Genomic DNA, 18,143 nt, shown 5'->3' on the forward strand with positions numbered 1-18,143 from the left:
AGGTTGAACACTTGAACCAAAGAGAATGTAGGGGAGGAGTGGAAGCTCCCCCGCTTGGTCAGGGCCGGAAATAAGCACAGGACACTGGACATTGTCCAATAAAATTTTAAAATGTCCAAAAAATTTTTAAAAACTAAGGGGGTCACTGGACAGTTTGACCAATAAATTTACCGAATTTTTGATAGCTTGGCTATGGAGAAGCGACACTATTTTTGCAAACTCAGTGGACAATGTCCTATAAATTTCTCATTCAAACAGGGGGTCACTGGACACTTGTCCCATAAAAAAGTTTTCTTATTTCCGGCCCGAGGGAGTTTCCGGCTCAGTCGCGCCACCTACGATTCCGTAAATGTCTCAAACGGAAATGCCTCGGTACTGCGCATTGAAGATGCGCGGTAGAAAAGAGCCTCTTGATTTTCCCCTCTTTCCACTCCTCCCCTATATTCTCTTTGCTTGAACTTTGCACAGTAATGGCCGCCACCGCCACGCCAAGTTATTAGCGCTATTTTTAGAGTTTGTTTAGCCTTTTAATTAATTTTCATTAATTAGATCAGTTTTTATCGCGTTTATTCCGGATTAAGGGTAAATATACATCACTATTTTATTGGTTTTTAATGTGTTTGATAAGCGATTACGATTAGATGGCTGTTATCACTCAGCCAAAAGCGGTTGACTAACCAAGGCTTAGTGAAGCAAAGATTTTCTGATTGGATTTCTTATCATAAAATAGTGTGTTACCACGAACTTTGTAGTGACGTCACGTGCTCTTATCTTATTTTCAGGCGACCATATTGGCAGTCGCGAGGTCGTCAGCTTGGGCAATACAAATTCGGGACCCAATATTGACGTCACAGTTTCCTCCCCCCCAGCTTCGCGGTAGCACACTATAGGGTTTAGGAACAAAAGAAGGGTGTATCGCCAGTCTAAACTTACAAACGTTTAACAATAATTTCTTAAAAAAATGCTTAGAAAAACGCATGTTCGGGATATTTTAAAGTACGGCACCGAGGCGGTTAAGTCCGATGTTTTGATGAAAAACTTTGTTAAACCTTTAGACCACGATAAAATTCAGGTAGAAAAACACGAATATCATTTGCGTAAAAATATCCATATCGTTGGATTTGGTAAAGCCGTAACTGGTATGTGTAGTGCCTTAGAGAAAGTTGTTAGCGAACATTTGATGGGTGGGATTATATCTGTTCCAATTGGAATGAAACAAAGCTACATTGTTAATAACCCCGAGAGCAGAATTGAAATTCACGAAGGCGATAAGAACAATCTTCCAGATAATGATGCCTCAAACGCTGCAAAATCAATTTACAATTGCGTTGAATCCCCATCACCAAATGATTTTAATCAGTGGTAGGGACGTTTAAATGTTTTAATTACGCTACTAGGGTCAGCAGCCCTAATTTGGAACAGCTCTAATTTGGAACACTTTTCTTAAAATGGTCATAACATAAGTTTGTGAGCTTCAAATAAATATTTTAAGGGCTTATTTGGAAGATTGAAAATCCCTCTATCCATATAACACGGCCTTAAGACTCTATCATAAAATCCAGAGAAGATACAAGCATAATTAGACAACCTCATATTTCGCATAATTTATTTTTTCCAAAATGCCCATGGGTCTCGGGACATAAGCTTTCACGGCCAATGGGAAAAACATAGGCTTACGAAAACAATTCCATTGAAAACTTCGGATCTTTCTCTTCAAATTAAACACTTTAAACGCCAGGTTAGGCCTAAAAATTATTGAGAAAACTCGAATTGAAAATATGTCCTCATTTGCCTAAAATGGAACACCCCGAAACACGAAAATTTACTCTATCTTTTTACTTCCATAACTAATGTTTTACTCACTAAAGGACAACAAAAAAGACCTTAGAAGATGCGTTGATTCATTACCTGCTTAATAATTTTGGTCCCGTAAGCGTAGATTAAGATGCAAAAAAGATACGGGAATTATTAGCCCAGTATCCAGATTTAGTCATAAACGTGATGCCAATTTTAGCTGATTTAGCATGTTTCGCCTAGTGATATTGGGTTTCAAACACCGTATCATGACTCACTTGATGTAAAATGAGGATTCGACACAATTACGCCACAAAAACTTAACAGTGTAGGTTACTTTGATCTAACTTTGTAATTATTTCACTCGAAATACCGTTAGAGTGCATTTAATTTACAATGTTTAACCGTAATGAACATGAGAGCGCGCCAATTTTTGGAGCTCTAAGCAGATGACACTCAGTGCCCTTTAAAATATATGTACAGGTATAAAAGGGTAAACGTTGGTCGCTAGATGGTCGTAGCACCGCTAACAAATTATATTTGCTTATTATTAGTTACAAAAACTCAGATTTTTTTGTATTTAAAATAGGGTGTTCCAAATTAGGACGGGGTGTTCCAATTTAGGACGGGGGCGTTCCAATTTAGGACGGACCGTTCCAAGTTAGGGCTGAAATCGACCTTTTCTAAAACTCATTTTGCAGGAAAAGTATGCGTCTTTGCAATCTGAAAATGGGTGCAATCGATCGGCAATAATTCAAACTTATTGTATTGGTCTGCTTGTTCACTTCAGTAACTTATTTGGTACTGAAAAATCTCACTTTCCAAAGAGCTTGAGAAAGAGTTCCAAGATAGGGCTACTGACCATAGTTATTGAAATAGTAACCGTCTGGTTGTTATTTTATATTTAAAGACGGGGGGGGGGATATGGCTTTGTTGCCATATCCCAATCCTCCAGTAACTTTAGATGATAAGTTACTGGCTACTAAGCTACTTACAAGTCGTGGTGCTGATATTAAGGAACTAAATTCAATTGGGAAACGTTTATCATTGGTTAAAGGCGGAGGTTTGAGCAAAATTGCGAAATGCCAAGTATTTATTTTATTACAAACCTGGAGAGCCTCAACTATTAAGCTGAGTGACCTAACTGATGTCAAAAAACAAATTGTAAAACTGGAAATGGAGAACTCTTCTTATGTCGAAAGGAATTTAAAATTAGAAGAAGTAAGATCCTTAATATTTTATTTTCGCCTATTTTCACCTAATTTGATTAGATTAGAATAAAAATTAATTGACCCGACTATTTTATGAAATGAAGAAAACTGCCCAGCAGGGAAATTTGAAACTAGGGCTATAAGGTCTGGGGGATATTTTAAAAAATAGCCCAAATTGCCCGGGGATTTTAAAAAATAGGCCAAAATTGTCCGGGGATTTTAAAAAGTAGCCCAAATTGTCCGGGGACTTTGAAAATAGCCCAAATTGCCCGGGGACTTTGAAAATAGCCCAAATTGCCCGGGGACTTTGAAAATAGCCCAAATTGCCCGGGGACTTTGAAAATAGCCTAAATTCCCCCGGAGCTTATAGCCCTACTTTTCAAATTTCCCCGGACTAAGTCTGCTCTGAGGTGGTTGCCTCAAGTATTAAAGAACACTCCCCTTTTCATTACTCTATTTATGGGGGAAAAACGTTTTAAACTTAGGCAAACGTATGGGGGAAAAACCTGTCGGGGAAATCGGTATTCCTTGCATGAACCCACTGTGAAATTAACTTTAAATCCTGTAGAAAAATGGCCGATTCAGACAACCCTGTCGGAAGGTCGCGAGCACACGCCCGCGGACGTGCCAGGGGTCAAAAACCACCCGAACCAGCCATGACTGGTTTAACCGACATCATGAGAAGCCATTTCAATTTGATGAGGGAAGTGGCGACAACGACTCGTCCCGGACCTAGAAGCCGCGTTGAAATGGTCAAGAGCTTCATGAATCGCTGTCTTACCAACGCCAAGGTAAATTATTGTCAAATTTTAATTGGCGCGTCGCGTTCTTAACTAACTTAATTAACTATTCAGGTTAAAGAGGATATGGAAAAATGGGGAATAAGTTACGGAAGCGAACCATTGCAGTTGCAAGAAAAAATCATTCAAGGAAGGTCGGAGTTTTCTGCCAAAGACAGGGATTTTGGCAAGGATAATCCTCGTCACATGGACAAGTTCGCGATCATTTCGACCGAACGCGATCGTCCAAATTGCGACGAGTTGTATGAAACGTTCAAGATGAATGTCGCTGCTCCAAAAATGTAATTTTATTGATTTTTAATTAATAGTACTTGCTTTTAACTTGTAGTATTCGCGTCGCGGCTGCAAAAACTTTTATCTTACAGTACTTACTTTCCTATTTTTAAAATTATTATTTAAAATTAAATTTTATTATTAAAAGTGGAGAGAGAGAGAGTACTGACATTGAAGGTATGAAGTACTATATTTAAAAATATAATTTTAAATTATTTTAGAATGAGCGTCAGTGACGACAGAACGACGTCATTCCTCAACGAAATCAAAGAGGCGTTTAAGATGGGAGCCACCCTTATTGTGGCCATTGTGCCAAACAACAAAGAGGATCGTTATGACGCCATCAAGAAACTTTGTTGCATCGAATGCCCTGGTCATTATTTAATTTAATTTAATTAAATTAAATTAAGTTAACCACGTCAATTATTAACAATTTCAGATCCCACGGAGTTAGTGTGTTTATTACTGCTCATCTTAGGATGTGCTATAAATTGCGCTAACAAAGAAGTTTACTACGAAGCCATTTTTGGGTTGGAGGTAAATGCGCAACAAGTTGTTAAGAACGCGATCAAACAGGTATCGGATCTTTATTTTCTTCCCGAAAAATAACCGTGATTAAATAATAAAATAATTTAAATCCTTTAGCTTCTCAGGACCGACATCAGGGATGTTAATAAAATGACCGAATATCTTCAACTAGATCATGAAGCAAGAAAAAAATTAAACGCTCGATGTCAAGAGCTTGAAACTAATTTTGAAATTGTCCAAGATGAAAACAAAGCGTTACTCCTTGAACGTGAAGAGCTTCTACAAGATGCTAGGTTCGTTAGAGACTTTAGCAATTTATTTCTTAGACTCTTAATTCTTGATTAAACAAATTTAGCACTGTGGCTGGAAAACTCCTTCAACAAAAGAATCGTAGGCTTCATTGTTTACAAGAAGAAGTCTTCCACCTGGAAAACGCCATATATGAATACAAGGCGGAAGTCCAGGTTTTGAGGAAAGAACTGACAAATTTGCAACTGAAAAATGGTTAGTCGGGGTTATTTGAATATTAACATTTTAACCTTGCTTGTAGCCCCACTTTTCAAATAACCCCGGAGCTTGTAGCCCCACTTTTCAAATAACCCCGGAGCTTGTAGCCCCACTTTTCAAATAACCCCGGAGCTTGTAGCCCCACTTTTCAAATAACCCCGGAGCTTGTAGCCCCACTTTTCAAATAACCCCGGAGCTTGTAGCCCCACTTTTCAAATAACCCCGGAGCTTGTAGCCCCACTTTTCAAATAACCCCGGAGCTTGTAGCCCCACTTTTCAAATAACCCCGGAGCTTGTAGCCCCACTTTTCAAATAACCCCGGAGCTTGTAGCCCCACTTTTCAAATAACCCCGGAGCTTGCAGCCCCACTTTTCAAATAACCCCGGAGCTTGTAGCCCCACTTTTCAAATAACCCCGGAGCTTGTAGCCCCACTTTTCAAATAACCCCGGAGCTTGTAGCCCCACTTTTCAAATAACCCCGGAGCTTGTAGCCCCACTTTTCAAATAACCCCGGAGCTTGTAGCCCCACTTTTCAAATAACCCCGGAGCTTGTAGCCCCACTTTTCAAATAACCCCGGAGCTTGTAGCCCCACTTTTCAAATAACCCCGGAGCCATCTAATCCTTTAGCTAATCCTTTAGCTACTCAGGACGGACTTCACGGAGGTTAACGAAATGACAGAGTACCTCCAACTTGATCATGAAGCAAGGAAAAAGTTAAAATCTCGATGTCTGGAACTTGAAACTAATTTCGAGATCATCCAAGATGAAAAGAGCTTCGTGAAAAGCTTAAAGATTCTGAAGATTTAGAAGATCGTTGTATGAAAAATTATGATTTGAAAGATGTTTTTGCTTGTTACAATGAAGTATTTTGCGTTTTCCCTTACTTTGAAGAAATTCCACATAAAATAAGCTGCTTTTTTCACGAGTAAGATGCGCGCTTTAAATGAAATTATCTTAAATTGGTGTTTAAAAACATGTTTATTAAATATCAGGATTGGAGAACATGAAGTTGCTAAGCAGTATTTGGGGAAACCCTCATTTTACTCCTGCAATAATGTGCATGCAAAATATAAGCAATTACTTAAAGAGGACAGAACCATATTTGAAGCTTTTTTGGAGAAGGAATGGAAACAAGAAGAGATGAAGAAGAGGAATGATGGAAATAAAGCTAATGGTAAAACCAATGGATAAAAATAAAAAGAACCAGTTAAGAAGAAGGGGGAAATTTGAAAGTAGGGCTTATCAGCTCCGGGGGAAATTTGCCAGTAGGGCTTATCAGCTCCGGGGGAAATTTGCCAGTAGGGCTTATCAGCTCCGGGGGAAATTTGCCAGTAGGGCTTATCAGCTCCGGGGGAAATTTGAAAGTAGGGCTTATCAGCTCCGGGGGAAATTTGCCAGTAGGGCTTATCAGCTCCGGGGGAAATTTGAAAGTAGGGCTTATCAGCTCCGGGGGAAATTTGCCAGTAGGGCTTATCAGCTCCGGGGGAAATTTGAAAGTAGGGCTTATCAGCTCCGGGGGAAATTTGAAAGTAGGGCTTATCAGCTCCGGGGGAAATTTGAAAGTAGGGCTTATCAGCTCCGGGGGAAATTTGCCAGTAGGGCTTATCAGCTCCGGGGGAAATTTGAAAGTAGGGCTTATCAGCTCCGGGGGAAATTTGAAAGTAGGGCTTATCAGCTCCGGGGGAAATTTGCCAGTAGGGCTTATCAGCTCCGGGGGAAATTTGCCAGTAGGGCTTATCAGCTCCGGGGGAAATTTGAAAGTAGGGCTTATCAGCTCCGGGGGAAATTTGAAAGTAGGGCTTATCAGCTCCGGGGGAAATTTGAAAGTAGGGCTTATCAGCTCCGGGGGAAATTTGCCAGTAGGGCTTATCAGCTCCGGGGGAAATTTGAAAGTAGGGCTTATCAGCTCCGGGGGAAATTTGAAAGTAGGGCTTATCAGCTCCGGGGGAAATTTGCCAGTAGGGCTTATCAGCTCCGGGGGAAATTTGAAAGTAGGGCTTATCAGCTCCGGGGGAAATTTGAAAGTAGGGCTTATCAGCTCCGGGGGAAATTTGCCAGTAGGGCTTATCAGCTCCGGGGGAAATTTGCCAGTAGGGCTTATCAGCTCCGGGGGAAATTTGCCAGTAGGGCTTATCAGCTCCGGGGGAAATTTGAAAGTAGGGCTTATCAGCTCCGGGGGAAATTTGCCAGTAGGGCTTATCAGCTCCGGGGGAAATTTGCCAGTAGGGCTTATCAGCTCCGGGGGAAATTTGCCAGTAGGGCTTATCAGCTCCGGGGGAAATTTGCCAGTAGGGCTTATCAGCTCCGGGGGAAATTTGAAAGTAGGGCTTATCAGCTCCGGGGGAAATTTGCCAGTAGGGCTTATCAGCTCCGGGGGAAATTTGCCAGTAGGGCTTATCAGCTCCGGGGGAAATTTGCCAGTAGGGCTTATCAGCTCCGGGGGAAATTTGCCAGTAGGGCTTATCAGCTCCGGGGGAAATTTGCCAGTAGGGCTTATCAGCTCCGGGGGAAATTTGCCAGTAGGGCTTATCAGCTCCGGGGGAAATTTGAAAGTAGGGCTTATCAGCTCCGGGGGAAATTTGCCAGTAGGGCTTATCAGCTCCGGGGGAAATTTGCCAGTAGGGCTTATCAGCTCCGGGGGAAATTTGAAAGTAGGGCTTATCAGCTCCGGGGGAAATTTGCCAGTAGGGCTTATCAGCTCCGGGGGAAATTTGCCAGTAGGGCTTATCAGCTCCGGGGGAAATTTGAAAGTAGGGCTTATCAGCTCCGGGGGAAATTTGAAAGTAGGGCTTATCAGCTCCGGGGGAAATTTGCCAGTAGGGCTTATCAGCTCCGGGGGAAATTTGCCAGTAGGGCTTATCAGCTCCGGGGGAAATTTGCCAGTAGGGCTTATCAGCTCCGGGGGAAATTTGCCAGTAGGGCTTATCAGCTCCGGGGGAAATTTGCCAGTAGGGCTTATCAGCTCCGGGGGGAAATTTGCCAGTAGGGCTTATCAGCTCCGGGGGAAATTTGCCAGTAGGGCTTATCAGCTCCGGGGGAAATTTGCCAGTAGGGCTTATCAGCTCCGGGGGAAATTTGCCAGTAGGGCTTATCAGCTCCGGGGGAAATTTGCCAGTAGGGCTTATCAGCTCCGGGGGAAATTTGCCAGTAGGGCTTATCAGCTCCGGGGGAAATTTGCCAGTAGGGCTTATCAGCTCCGGGGGAAATTTGCCAGTAGGGCTTATCAGCTCCGGGGGAAATTTGCCAGTAGGGCTTATCAGCTCCGGGGGAAATTTGCCAGTAGGGCTTATCAGCTCCGGGGGAAATTTGCCAGTAGGGCTTATCAGCTCCGGGGGAAATTTGCCAGTAGGGCTTATCAGCTCCGGGGGAAATTTGCCAGTAGGGCTTATCAGCTCCGGGGGAAATTTGCCAGTAGGGCTTGTCAGCTCCGGGGGAAATTTGCCAGTAGGGCTTATCAGCTCCGGGGGAAATTTGCCAGTAGGGCTTATCAGCTCCGGGGGAAATTTGCCAGTAGGGCTTATCAGCTCCGGGGGAAATTTGCCAGTAGGGCTTATCAGCTCCGGGGGAATTTGCCAGTAGGGCTTATCAGCTCCGGGGGAAATTTGCCAGTAGGGCTTATCAGCTCCGGGGGAAATTTGCCAGTAGGGCTTATCAGCTCCGGGGGAAATTTGCCAGTAGGGCTTATCAGCTCCGGGGGAAATTTGCCAGTAGGGCTTATCAGCTCCGGGGGAAATTTGCCAGTAGGGCTTATCAGCTCCGGGGGAAATTTGCCAGTAGGGCTTATCAGCTCCGGGGGAAATTTGCCAGTAGGGCTTATCAGCTCCGGGGGAAATTTGCCAGTAGGGCTTATCAGCTCCGGGGGAAATTTGCCAGTAGGGCTTATCAGCTCCGGGGGAAATTTGCCAGTAGGGCTTATCAGCTCCGGGGGAAATTTGCCAGTAGGGCTTATCAGCTCCGGGGGAAATTTGCCAGTAGGGCTTATCAGCTCCGGGTGAAATTTGCCAGTAGGGCTTATCAGCTCCGGGGGGAAATTTGCCAGTAGGGCTTATCAGCTCCGGGGGAAATTTGCCAGTAGGGCTTATCAGCTCCGGGGGAAATTTGCCAGTAGGGCTTATCAGCTCCGGGGGAAATTTGCCAGTAGGGCTTATCAGCTCCGGGGGAAATTTGCCAGTAGGGCTTGTCAGCTCCGGGGGAATTTGCCAGTAGGGCTTATCAGATCAATAAGGGGAAAACTCCGGCCTATATGAACGACTTCCTTACTAAACAAACGGAAATGCATAACCATTCAACTAGATCCAGCAACAATAATTTCCACGTAGAAGACCTTCAAACAACATTAAGAAAAAAAAGTGCAAAATTTCGCGGTATAACCTTATGGAACAAGCTGCCCCAATATCTAAAAAACATTGAATCGATAACCCTATTTAAAAAAGAGTTAACTAAATTTTTAAAAACTTAAATGTATTTTTTATTCTATTTTAGTCTTGAGTTAATTTAAATTATAAGGACACCTTTGTAAACCAGATTTTATCTGAAAGGATTTCTCCGAAATAAAAGCCGTTATTATTATTTGAAAGTAGGGATGTAAGGTCCGGGGAAATTTGCCAGTAGGGCTTATCAGCTCCGGGGGAAATTTGAAAGTAGGGATGTAAGGTCCGGAAGAAATTAGCCTAAATTACCCGGGAATTTTTAAAAAATAGCCTAAATTACCCGGGAATTTTTAAGAAATAGCCTAAATTGGTGGAAAAGCATCGTAATCGAAATTTCTAATAATTGAGCTTTATTTTGCAGTTAAAAACCAGGGCATCGCGATACAAGACTGGAAAAAGATGATTTTACATTTTCTAAATTCAAAATTTCGAATAGTCCTTTGGAAACGCGGCGTCCGGCGAAAAGCCCACTGTGTCTGGACCCGCAGCCTTTAAACCAGAACATACGTCGGGAACATTATCAGATTCCTACTAAAGAGGAAATCGAAGCGGAATTAGCAGGCGCCAAATACTTTTCGAAGTTGGACGCTGCGTCTGGCTTTTATCAGATCCCACTAGACGAAAACAGTCGGTTACTGACGACGTTCAACACACCGAATGGGCGCTACTGCTTCACACGTTTGCCTTTTGGAATCTCATCGGCACCTGAAATATTTTACAAGGTGTTCAGTCAAATTTTTGATGGAGTCAAGCAAGCAAGCATGATGACGTTCTAGTATGGGGTAAAACTCGGAACGATCATGATCAACAGTTGCGAGAGGCAAACAATGGAAGGACCTAGTTGTAGCCGATGCTCTATCCAGATCGAGCTTGCCATTAACTCACGGCGACGCTACGCTATGTCAGATATTGATCTGACGAGCTCGAGGTTCACGTCAATTCCGTACTCAGGTCCCTACCAGTTAGTGACGCTATGTTAAAGCTCATCAAGGAAGAGACTAGTAAGGATCCCGTTTTAACGAGGGTTAGAGACCATATCAGAACAGGCTGGAAACCCCATATGCCACAGTGCACGCAGAGTTAACCTAAAAGGAACCCGCATGGTTATACCGACGTCGCTCCGGGAACGCATGCTGGACATAATCCATGATGGCCATCTGGGAATTGAAAAATGCAGACGCCGCGCCAGACAGGCGTTGTATTGGCCGAATATCAACGCTGATATTGAGCGTACTTGCAAGAGTTGCTCAACATGCGACAAGTATCAGTATACCCAGCCCCAAGAGCCGTTAATTATGCGCCCGTTGCCAATGGATCCATGGGAGCGCGTGGGCACTGATATATTTCATTATCAAGATAAGGACTATCTCGTCGTAATTGATGGCTATTCCAATTACCTGGAAGTAGATGACATTAAGTCACTTGGAGCCCCAACCATCATCCATTGCCTAAAGAAGCATTTTGGAAGGCACGGCATCCCACGGGAGGTTCTTTCGGATAACGTTCCGTTTGGCTCACAAGAGTTCCAGTTATTCTCTAAGGAGTATGGGTTCACGCACACCACCTCTAGTCCCAAATACCCGCAATCAAATGGGCTGGCGGAAAAGGGTGTACAAATTGCCAAACGTTTGCTCAAGAAAGCTAAGCAAGACTATGAGTTGGGTCTCTTAAGTTACCGCAACACTTCAACACGACCTTCAATGGTCATGCAATACAGGTTTACAGGTTTAAATTGTTCGCCGTACAATGGTACGCCCTTTTGAATCAGGGCGGCTCCCTAAAAGTGGGGGAGCGCAGCAGAAGTTAATATGTTAAACAATATGCGCGAATGTTACACTGTTTGTGGTGGCAGCGGGGGAACGGAAGCCTTGAGACCTACCGGTCCAGAAAATGCGGTATATATGAGTCGGGGTGGGCGCGTCGCCAGGCTTCGTTTTTGGTCCACCAGGTCGTGAGGATGGCCCGAACGGCGTCGTGGTCCCAAACGGAGCCCTCCAGACCCAGGACGACTTCCAACGGGCTACCACGATTGACACGGCGCCAATTGGAGGTCGCGGATGAGGCACACGTCTCTGGACACGCCATTAGGACCACAGATGCGACAGGTGCGCTGGTAATCGCCGAAGTCGGCGCGGCGGACACCCGTAAGCAGGGACCCCGTCCGTGCCTGGAAAAGGAGGCCTCCTCCGTGAGAGCCATCATAGCAGGCCTCCACTGAGGGATGCGCTTTAGCCGCGTAGTGCCGTAGGCTTTGCTTGGCGGAGATTGCGGAGCGCCACGTCCGTTCGGCGTGCTCGGTTGTTTCCCCGTCGACTTGGCTGGCCCAGGTGTCATAGGATGTTGCGTCACCCCTAGCGGTGCCGACCCCATATTTCCTATCCAACGCCGCGACGCGGAAAGTCCATGAGGTCTCTAGACCGTTGGCACGAATGGACTCGCACACTTGTTTGGCCAATCTGACTTGGGGGAGGAACTTTAGGCGGCCGAGGTACCTGAGTTTGGAACGAGCTTCTCGGGCCTCCATTGCAAAGGCCGATGGCAAAGTTCCAAGATAGGTCCTGACAACAAGAAACGTCTTTAATATGGAATAGGCCCTAAGCCGTTCGTATGCTATTTTTATAAATAATGTCTGATAAGTCCAAAAAGGGCGTTTTTGAGTTGAAAATGTCCTATTACATTTTGCAAGTAATTATTAGAATACTCTACAGGGAAATGTTCACTAGACGTGGTTTGGTGATACACAAATTTTCATGAAAATAAGTTTTGTTTAATTTTTTAAGTACAAGAATTAGAAATATACAAAAAACGGTATTTAACCAATGTTTTGACCAAAGTTGATCAAATTTGAACGTGAAAAAGTTAGATTTAGGCCTAGGATTGTTCTAAAAGGAGCTCATTTCAATCATTGATAAGGGGATTGTTGACCATTCTGTTGTCTTCTTCTGGTACACGTTCAGAATACAAACTTAAATGAAACCTAACTTAAGTTTTCGGGCGCCTCTTCTGGCATTACATCGCGCAATACATCCATTGCAGCACTAAACATATCACGTGTTATTTCCAAGTTAGCCTCATTCCAAGCAGTTGTCTGGAAAATGTATATATCATGATTAGCGATGAATTTAACGGCGACTTTTTTAAGTTTTTCCATTTCGTATTTTATTGCAATTAGCAGAATTTCTACGGCGTTTTCCCGGTTGATCAGTGTTTGCAGTCGGTCACCGCATATCTCTCGTAGATCTCTCATGAAAAAGAGATAGGCGGCGTGTATCAATGTTTGGCAAGTGTTGTCTATATTTGATGGAATTTTTCCGGTGTAGATGAAATATAGTAAATCGTAGACGGTGCGGACACCGTCGTCCAGCCTGTTAAGTTTTCCTTGGCTTCCTTCATGTCGCTTGAGAACATAGTTTTGAAATACTCGGATTTGGCTGCAAGTAGTAATTTGTGGCAGCCTGCAGTGGTGGGCAAATTCGCGAATTTTTCGATCATTCGCCGAATTCCCCCCCCCCCGGCTTGGTAGTACAACATCATTCGCGATTTGCCCAACACTGGACTACTGGCAGGGAAACTGTTCTTTTTTTATCACGCAGTCGCTAAGAAAGTTACCGTTCATGAAGTTATCAAGTTCAAGGGTGTTAGCATTTTTTTTAGTCGTTTAACTCTACGCTAGATGTCACTAGCGTTCCTATATTTTCTCAGTTGATTGTAAACCCCCACTCTCTTCCCCCCCCCTCATTTTTTTGGTACGCGAGCCTAAGGTAAAACACGACTCACGAGGGTACTTTTTTTTAGTAGTCAGCCTGACTAGTGTGCCCCCCTATCCCAATTTTTTTTAGTAGTCACTGACTAGTGGGGGAAAAATTGGGGGTATAAAAACAAGATGGTAAGGTAATGTATATATTTGCTTTACCACTAAAGCACAGAAAACAGAAACGTGACACGTCTGAATAAAAGTAGGATTTTATTAATACCAGTTGAGTAAATGACTAAAGGGTCGTGGGATTCTCTTAATCTCTTCCCCCTTTCTTAAATTCCGTTCCTTTGCCGTTATATGAAAACGCGTATAGACTTGTCAAATGTTTAGCTCTATTAAAAATTATTTTGAGACGCATGGTTTACGAATATTTGGGACATTATTTTACTAGTCAAGTTGACTAGTGAGCCCCCAGATTTCGATTTATTTTAGTAGTCAAATGCCTTGACTAGTGCCTTATGTAGAGCCCTGATGGCGGGCCCTACAAACAGTATCAAGCAATGTTGCGCTATTAAAAATTGCGACAATTCTTTCTTCAGATTCCCAAAAGATTTAGTAAGGTAATAAATATTTATAATAGTAACAAAAATAGGTAAAAATTGGTTTTTGTTGTTAAATTATGATTTTGCCCTTTAGCCTAATATTTTTACCAACTAACCGTAGACCTGTATTTAAGGCAATTTAATTAAACTTATGTTTTACTCTATAATCAAAAATTAATTAAAAAATAGCTAAAATGTATCCAATTTAATTAATTTCTGTTTTACAAATAAAATGCTTTTACTTTTTTTCTTTCCCGATTTCACCCATAGATTTAATTAAAAAATTACAAGATCGAAAAAAAAAAAATTGTATCTTTTTTTATAAAAGTAATAAAAATATAGATATTTTATCTACCTTATATTTTATCTACCTATTGTTTATACCATAAGTTCATAAGATATGTTCTATAAGTTTGTCACTGGTTACTGAGAGCTTGTCATGAAGTGACGTAGATGAAACGTCATAGATTCTCGTAAAGCGACTCCTGGTTATGCGCTGTCAAAGGCTTAGTACAGACTAAATGGGAAGATGGACTGCAAAACCGCGTGTAGTCAATTCTCGCGTCGTTCTCGAACCAGCTCTCATTAAGTCTCTAGCATTACGAAGTATAGGAAGTTATGTTTATACCAACAAACGCAAAATCTCATTCATTTCGGGTCTCGTAAATAGGCCTATATAATGTTTAAATTGGTTTAATTTTTTATTAGTTCAGGTAAAAAATAAGCGGACAGTAGTTTTCCGTTCTCAACAGATTAATTTATGTAGATAATTTAAACGTTCGGTATAAGGGATTTCGACTCCATTTTGGTCAAATATAACTTTAAAAGAATTCATTAGGAATGTTTTACCACCCTAGCCTAATTAATACACGGTTTTCTTAAGTCTGCAATACCCTGTTTCCCATCTTTATACTCTCTTTTCGATACTAATACCCAATGTTACAACTTTCAGAACTTAAGTCGATGACGAAAAAAAGGAGTTGGTCCCTTGGAGTTGTATCGATATCCTTTGGTATTTTTCTGATACTATCGTATTCCCCCGTTTATCATCATAGTTCCCTGTTTTCTCGGCCCCTCGAGCCTTCTGCTGCCTTAGTCCGAGCCCTGTCACCGACCACCTCCTGGCTGGGCTCGCCGCCGACGGTGTCCCGCCTCTGTCACCTGCTTAAGGGGCGTTGCCGGGCCCGCTGGCCGATCCCGTATGCCTTGACGGCGGTTCCGCAGGTACCATTTGGGCACAGGGATGAAGGCAGGAGGGGGGCGCTGTAGAGGCCCCCTACGCGCCGGAGCAGCGCCTAATCAAATGCATTCTGAGTTCCCTGTTTTCTAATACAATGATGCAACAACTCCATTTGGTAATCTATGCACGCTCTATGTTACAACTTTCAGAACTTGAGTCTCTGTCGGAAACAAGGAGTTGGTCCTTTGGAGTTGTATTATTATCATGTGAAATTATTCTTTTCATGACAATCAAGCTACAGATATAGCAGCGTAAGTTCATAATATATGTTCCATACGTTTGCCACTGGTTACTGAGAGCTGGTCATGAAGCGACGTAGTTCATAGATTCTCGTATACGGGACTTACGAGGTTACCGCCCCCTTTTCGGAGAGTTGTTCTGCCAAGGCTACGGAGCGCGTTCGACGACAGCGAATGTCAGCGCCCACAGAAGTACCTCTCGTAAATCCCGTATAGCGAGCCTGGCTTAGTACAGACTTATGGAACATATCATATAAACTTATGATATTAAGTAATAAGCTCTCAAATATGGATACATAGAACAGATACTACTACTAGTTTCCTTTTTGCAGATGATAAAAATATTCATTGTAATATGAGTATTGGGAAAGTTGAACAATGGTACATCAGTACCAAGTCCATCTGAAGTTTCACGATCAGGAGTGCAAACACCGACGGGAAACACCGTGCTTTCTTAACATAACAGAACAAGATGGCCCAAGGGCTGGGCCTTAATAGTAATTTTACACGGCTCACGTGACCCCCCCCCCCCGTATAGTTGATCTCCAATAAATCGTACAACTAAAAACATTTCTGAAACACAATCGTGTATCCCTTTAATTTCTAATAACGTCACATTTCAAATAATATTAATGAAACTAAATTGTGCACCCCACTAAAGTATAATTTTTAAAAACCATACGAATCAAATAATGTATTTAAACAAAATCCTGGATCCCCTAAACCAGAAATCACTATGACCGTAAAGCGTCCCCTCTATTTTACGAAACCTAACCTAACCATCCAGCATAATCTCTGATGTATCACGCGCACAAAGTGCAGTAGTGCACGAAAATTATCATCTTGTTTCCCTTCACTCAAAAAAGCCCGCGAGATTTAAACTACCTTTCTTTCCTCTCTCTCCGAGCGGGATGCCCCCTCTCCCTCTTCCCCCTCTCACTAATATACCAGGCAGGCAGTTCTCTCTCTACGCGGAGCTTCGTATCGCCACCGCGTACGCTAGCGATCTCTCTCTCTCATCGTAAGCGTACGTTTCGCGGACGCGACCGGTTTCCCTCTCTCTCTCATCGTAAGCGTTCGTTTCGCGGACGCGTCCGGGACAGGGACAGGGGTTTTGGTGCCGTTTCTTAAATTTTACCGTAATTAAAATTCCGTGTAAAATTAAAAAGGGCGAGCCGAATAGGTTGACATGACACACTCTTAATAAACAGAATAAATGACTTTAACAATGAAATTTTGCATACAGTATAAAAGTTGTAACATAAGCATGGTTTGATATGCTTACGGTTATAATTAGAGATGGCCGATACCAGGCTTAACCCGATACCGATCGATACCGGTACAAACATGAACCGATACCGATATGATCCAAAACCAACCGATCCGATACTATTTTAAAAAATAGGCCAAATTGCCCGTGGATTTTTAAAAAATAGCCCAAATTGCCCGGGGATTTTTAAAAAATAGCCCAAATTGCCTGGGGATTTTTGAAAAATAGCCCAAAATGCTCGGGGATTATTAAAAAATAGCCCAAATTGCCCGGGGATTTTTAAAAAATAGCCCAAATTGCCCGGGGATTTTAATAAATAGCCCAAATTATTTCCCCCGGAGCTTATAGCCCTACTTTTCAAATTCCCCCGGAGCTTTTTTTGCCCGGGGATTTTAAAAAATAGCCCAAATTGCCCGGGGATTTTAAAAATAGCCCAAATTGCCCGGGGATTTTAAAAATAGCCCAAATTGCCCGGGGATTTTTAAAAAATAGCCCAAATTACCCGGGGATTTTTAAAAAAATAGCCCAAATTACCCGGGGATTTTTTAAAAAATAGCCCAAATTACCCGGGGATTTTTTAAAAAATAGCCCAAATTACCCGGGGAGTTTTTAAAAAATAGCCCAAATTACCCGAGGATTTTTTAAAAAATAGCCCAAATTGCCCGGGGATTTTAAAAATAGGCAAAAATTGCCCGGGAATTTTAAAAATAGGCAAAAATTGCCCGGGGATTAAAAAATAGGCAAAAATTGCCCGGGGATTAAAAAATAGGCCAAATTGCCCGGGGATTTTTAAAAAATACCCCAAATTACCCGGGGATTTTTTAAAAAATAGCCCAAATTACCCGGGATTTTTAAAAAATAGCCCAAATTACCCGGGGATTTTTAAAAAATATCCCAAATTGCCCGGGGATTTTTAAAAAAATAGCCCAAATTGCCCGGGGATTTTTAAAAAATAGCCTAAATTGCCCCGGGGATTTTTAAAAAAATAGCCCAAATTGCCCGGGGATTAAAAAATAGCCCAAATTGCCCGGGGATTAAAAAATAGGCCAAATTGCCCGGAGATTTTTAAAAAATAGGCCAAATTGCCCGGGGATTTTTTAAAAAATAGCGCAAATTACCCGGGGATTTTTAAAAAATATCCCAAATTGCCCGGGGATTTTTAAAAAAATAGCCTAAATTGCCCGGGGATTTTTAAAAAATAGCCTAAATTGCCCCGGGGATTTTTAAAAAATAGCCCAAATTGCCCGGGGATTTTAAAATATAGGCCTTAATTGCCGGGGGGGATTTTTAAAAAAATAGGCCTTAATTGCCGGGGGGGGGGTTTTAAAAAATAGGCCTTAATTGCCCGGGGAGATTTTAAAAAATAGGCCTTAATCTGAACATTTGCCAACACGTCAGTATGTCGCGACTCAACCTGAACAGTCTGGTCAAACGCAGCAGCATTCCCGAGCTCAAGCCCTCAGCAATGTGGGCAGGTGGTCACGATTTGGATGTTCATAGGATGGATTCGTTGGGTTAAGAAAGTCTCTCTCAAACATGAATAAAGTGTCC

At 42.6% G+C, this 18,143-nt stretch overlaps 2 protein-coding genes and 1 long non-coding RNA gene across 7 annotated transcripts; all 3 read left to right on the plus strand.

The window, feature by feature from the left end:
• Positions 1-148: 148 nt before the first annotated feature.
• Positions 149-10,044, plus strand: LOC149615594 (piwi-like protein 1). 4 transcript variants are annotated; one of them, XM_089856921.1, is made up of 10 exons: positions 149-582; positions 3,574-3,796; positions 3,860-4,086; positions 4,300-4,451; positions 4,518-4,654; positions 4,724-4,899; positions 4,962-5,110; positions 5,754-6,039; positions 6,107-6,288; positions 9,906-10,044. In XM_089856921.1, the coding sequence occupies exons 2-8, from the start codon at positions 3,578-3,580 to the stop codon at positions 5,780-5,782; spliced, it is 1,089 nt and encodes a 362-aa protein (XP_089713047.1). In that variant the 5' UTR covers positions 149-582; positions 3,574-3,577; the 3' UTR covers positions 5,783-6,039; positions 6,107-6,288; positions 9,906-10,044. The 4 variants fall into 4 exon arrangements, with proteins under 4 accessions (XP_089713047.1, XP_089713046.1, XP_089713045.1 ...); XM_089856920.1 differs by lacking the exon at positions 9,906-10,044 and adding an exon at positions 9,408-9,899 and having other exon boundaries at positions 5,742-6,039; XM_089856919.1 differs by lacking the exons at positions 5,754-6,039; positions 6,107-6,288 and having other exon boundaries at positions 9,906-10,039.
• Positions 589-2,989, plus strand: LOC149615595 (glycerate kinase-like). 2 transcript variants are annotated; one of them, XM_089856949.1, is made up of 2 exons: positions 589-1,362; positions 2,852-2,989. In XM_089856949.1, exons 1-2 carry the CDS (start codon positions 962-964, stop codon positions 2,922-2,924), a joined length of 474 nt encoding a protein of 157 aa, XP_089713075.1. In that variant the 5' UTR covers positions 589-961; the 3' UTR covers positions 2,925-2,989. The 2 variants fall into 2 exon arrangements, with proteins under 2 accessions (XP_089713075.1, XP_089713076.1); XM_089856950.1 differs by lacking the exon at positions 2,852-2,989 and adding an exon at positions 2,496-2,701.
• A 2,761-nt stretch (positions 10,045-12,805) lies between the features above and the next one.
• Positions 12,806-16,556, plus strand: LOC149615596 (uncharacterized). Its single transcript, XR_016375969.1, has 2 exons — positions 12,806-15,334; positions 15,655-16,556. It is a non-coding gene; the product is annotated as an uncharacterized LOC149615596 (long non-coding RNA).
• The last annotated feature ends 1,587 nt before the right edge of the window (positions 16,557-18,143 follow it).

The sequence above is a fragment of the Phalangium opilio genome, unplaced genomic scaffold (genome assembly GCF_054372755.1).
Source record: "Phalangium opilio isolate 3A_F unplaced genomic scaffold, DU_Popi_V2 ptg000217l_1, whole genome shotgun sequence".
NCBI classification, from domain to species: Eukaryota; Metazoa; Arthropoda; class Arachnida; order Opiliones; family Phalangiidae; genus Phalangium; species Phalangium opilio.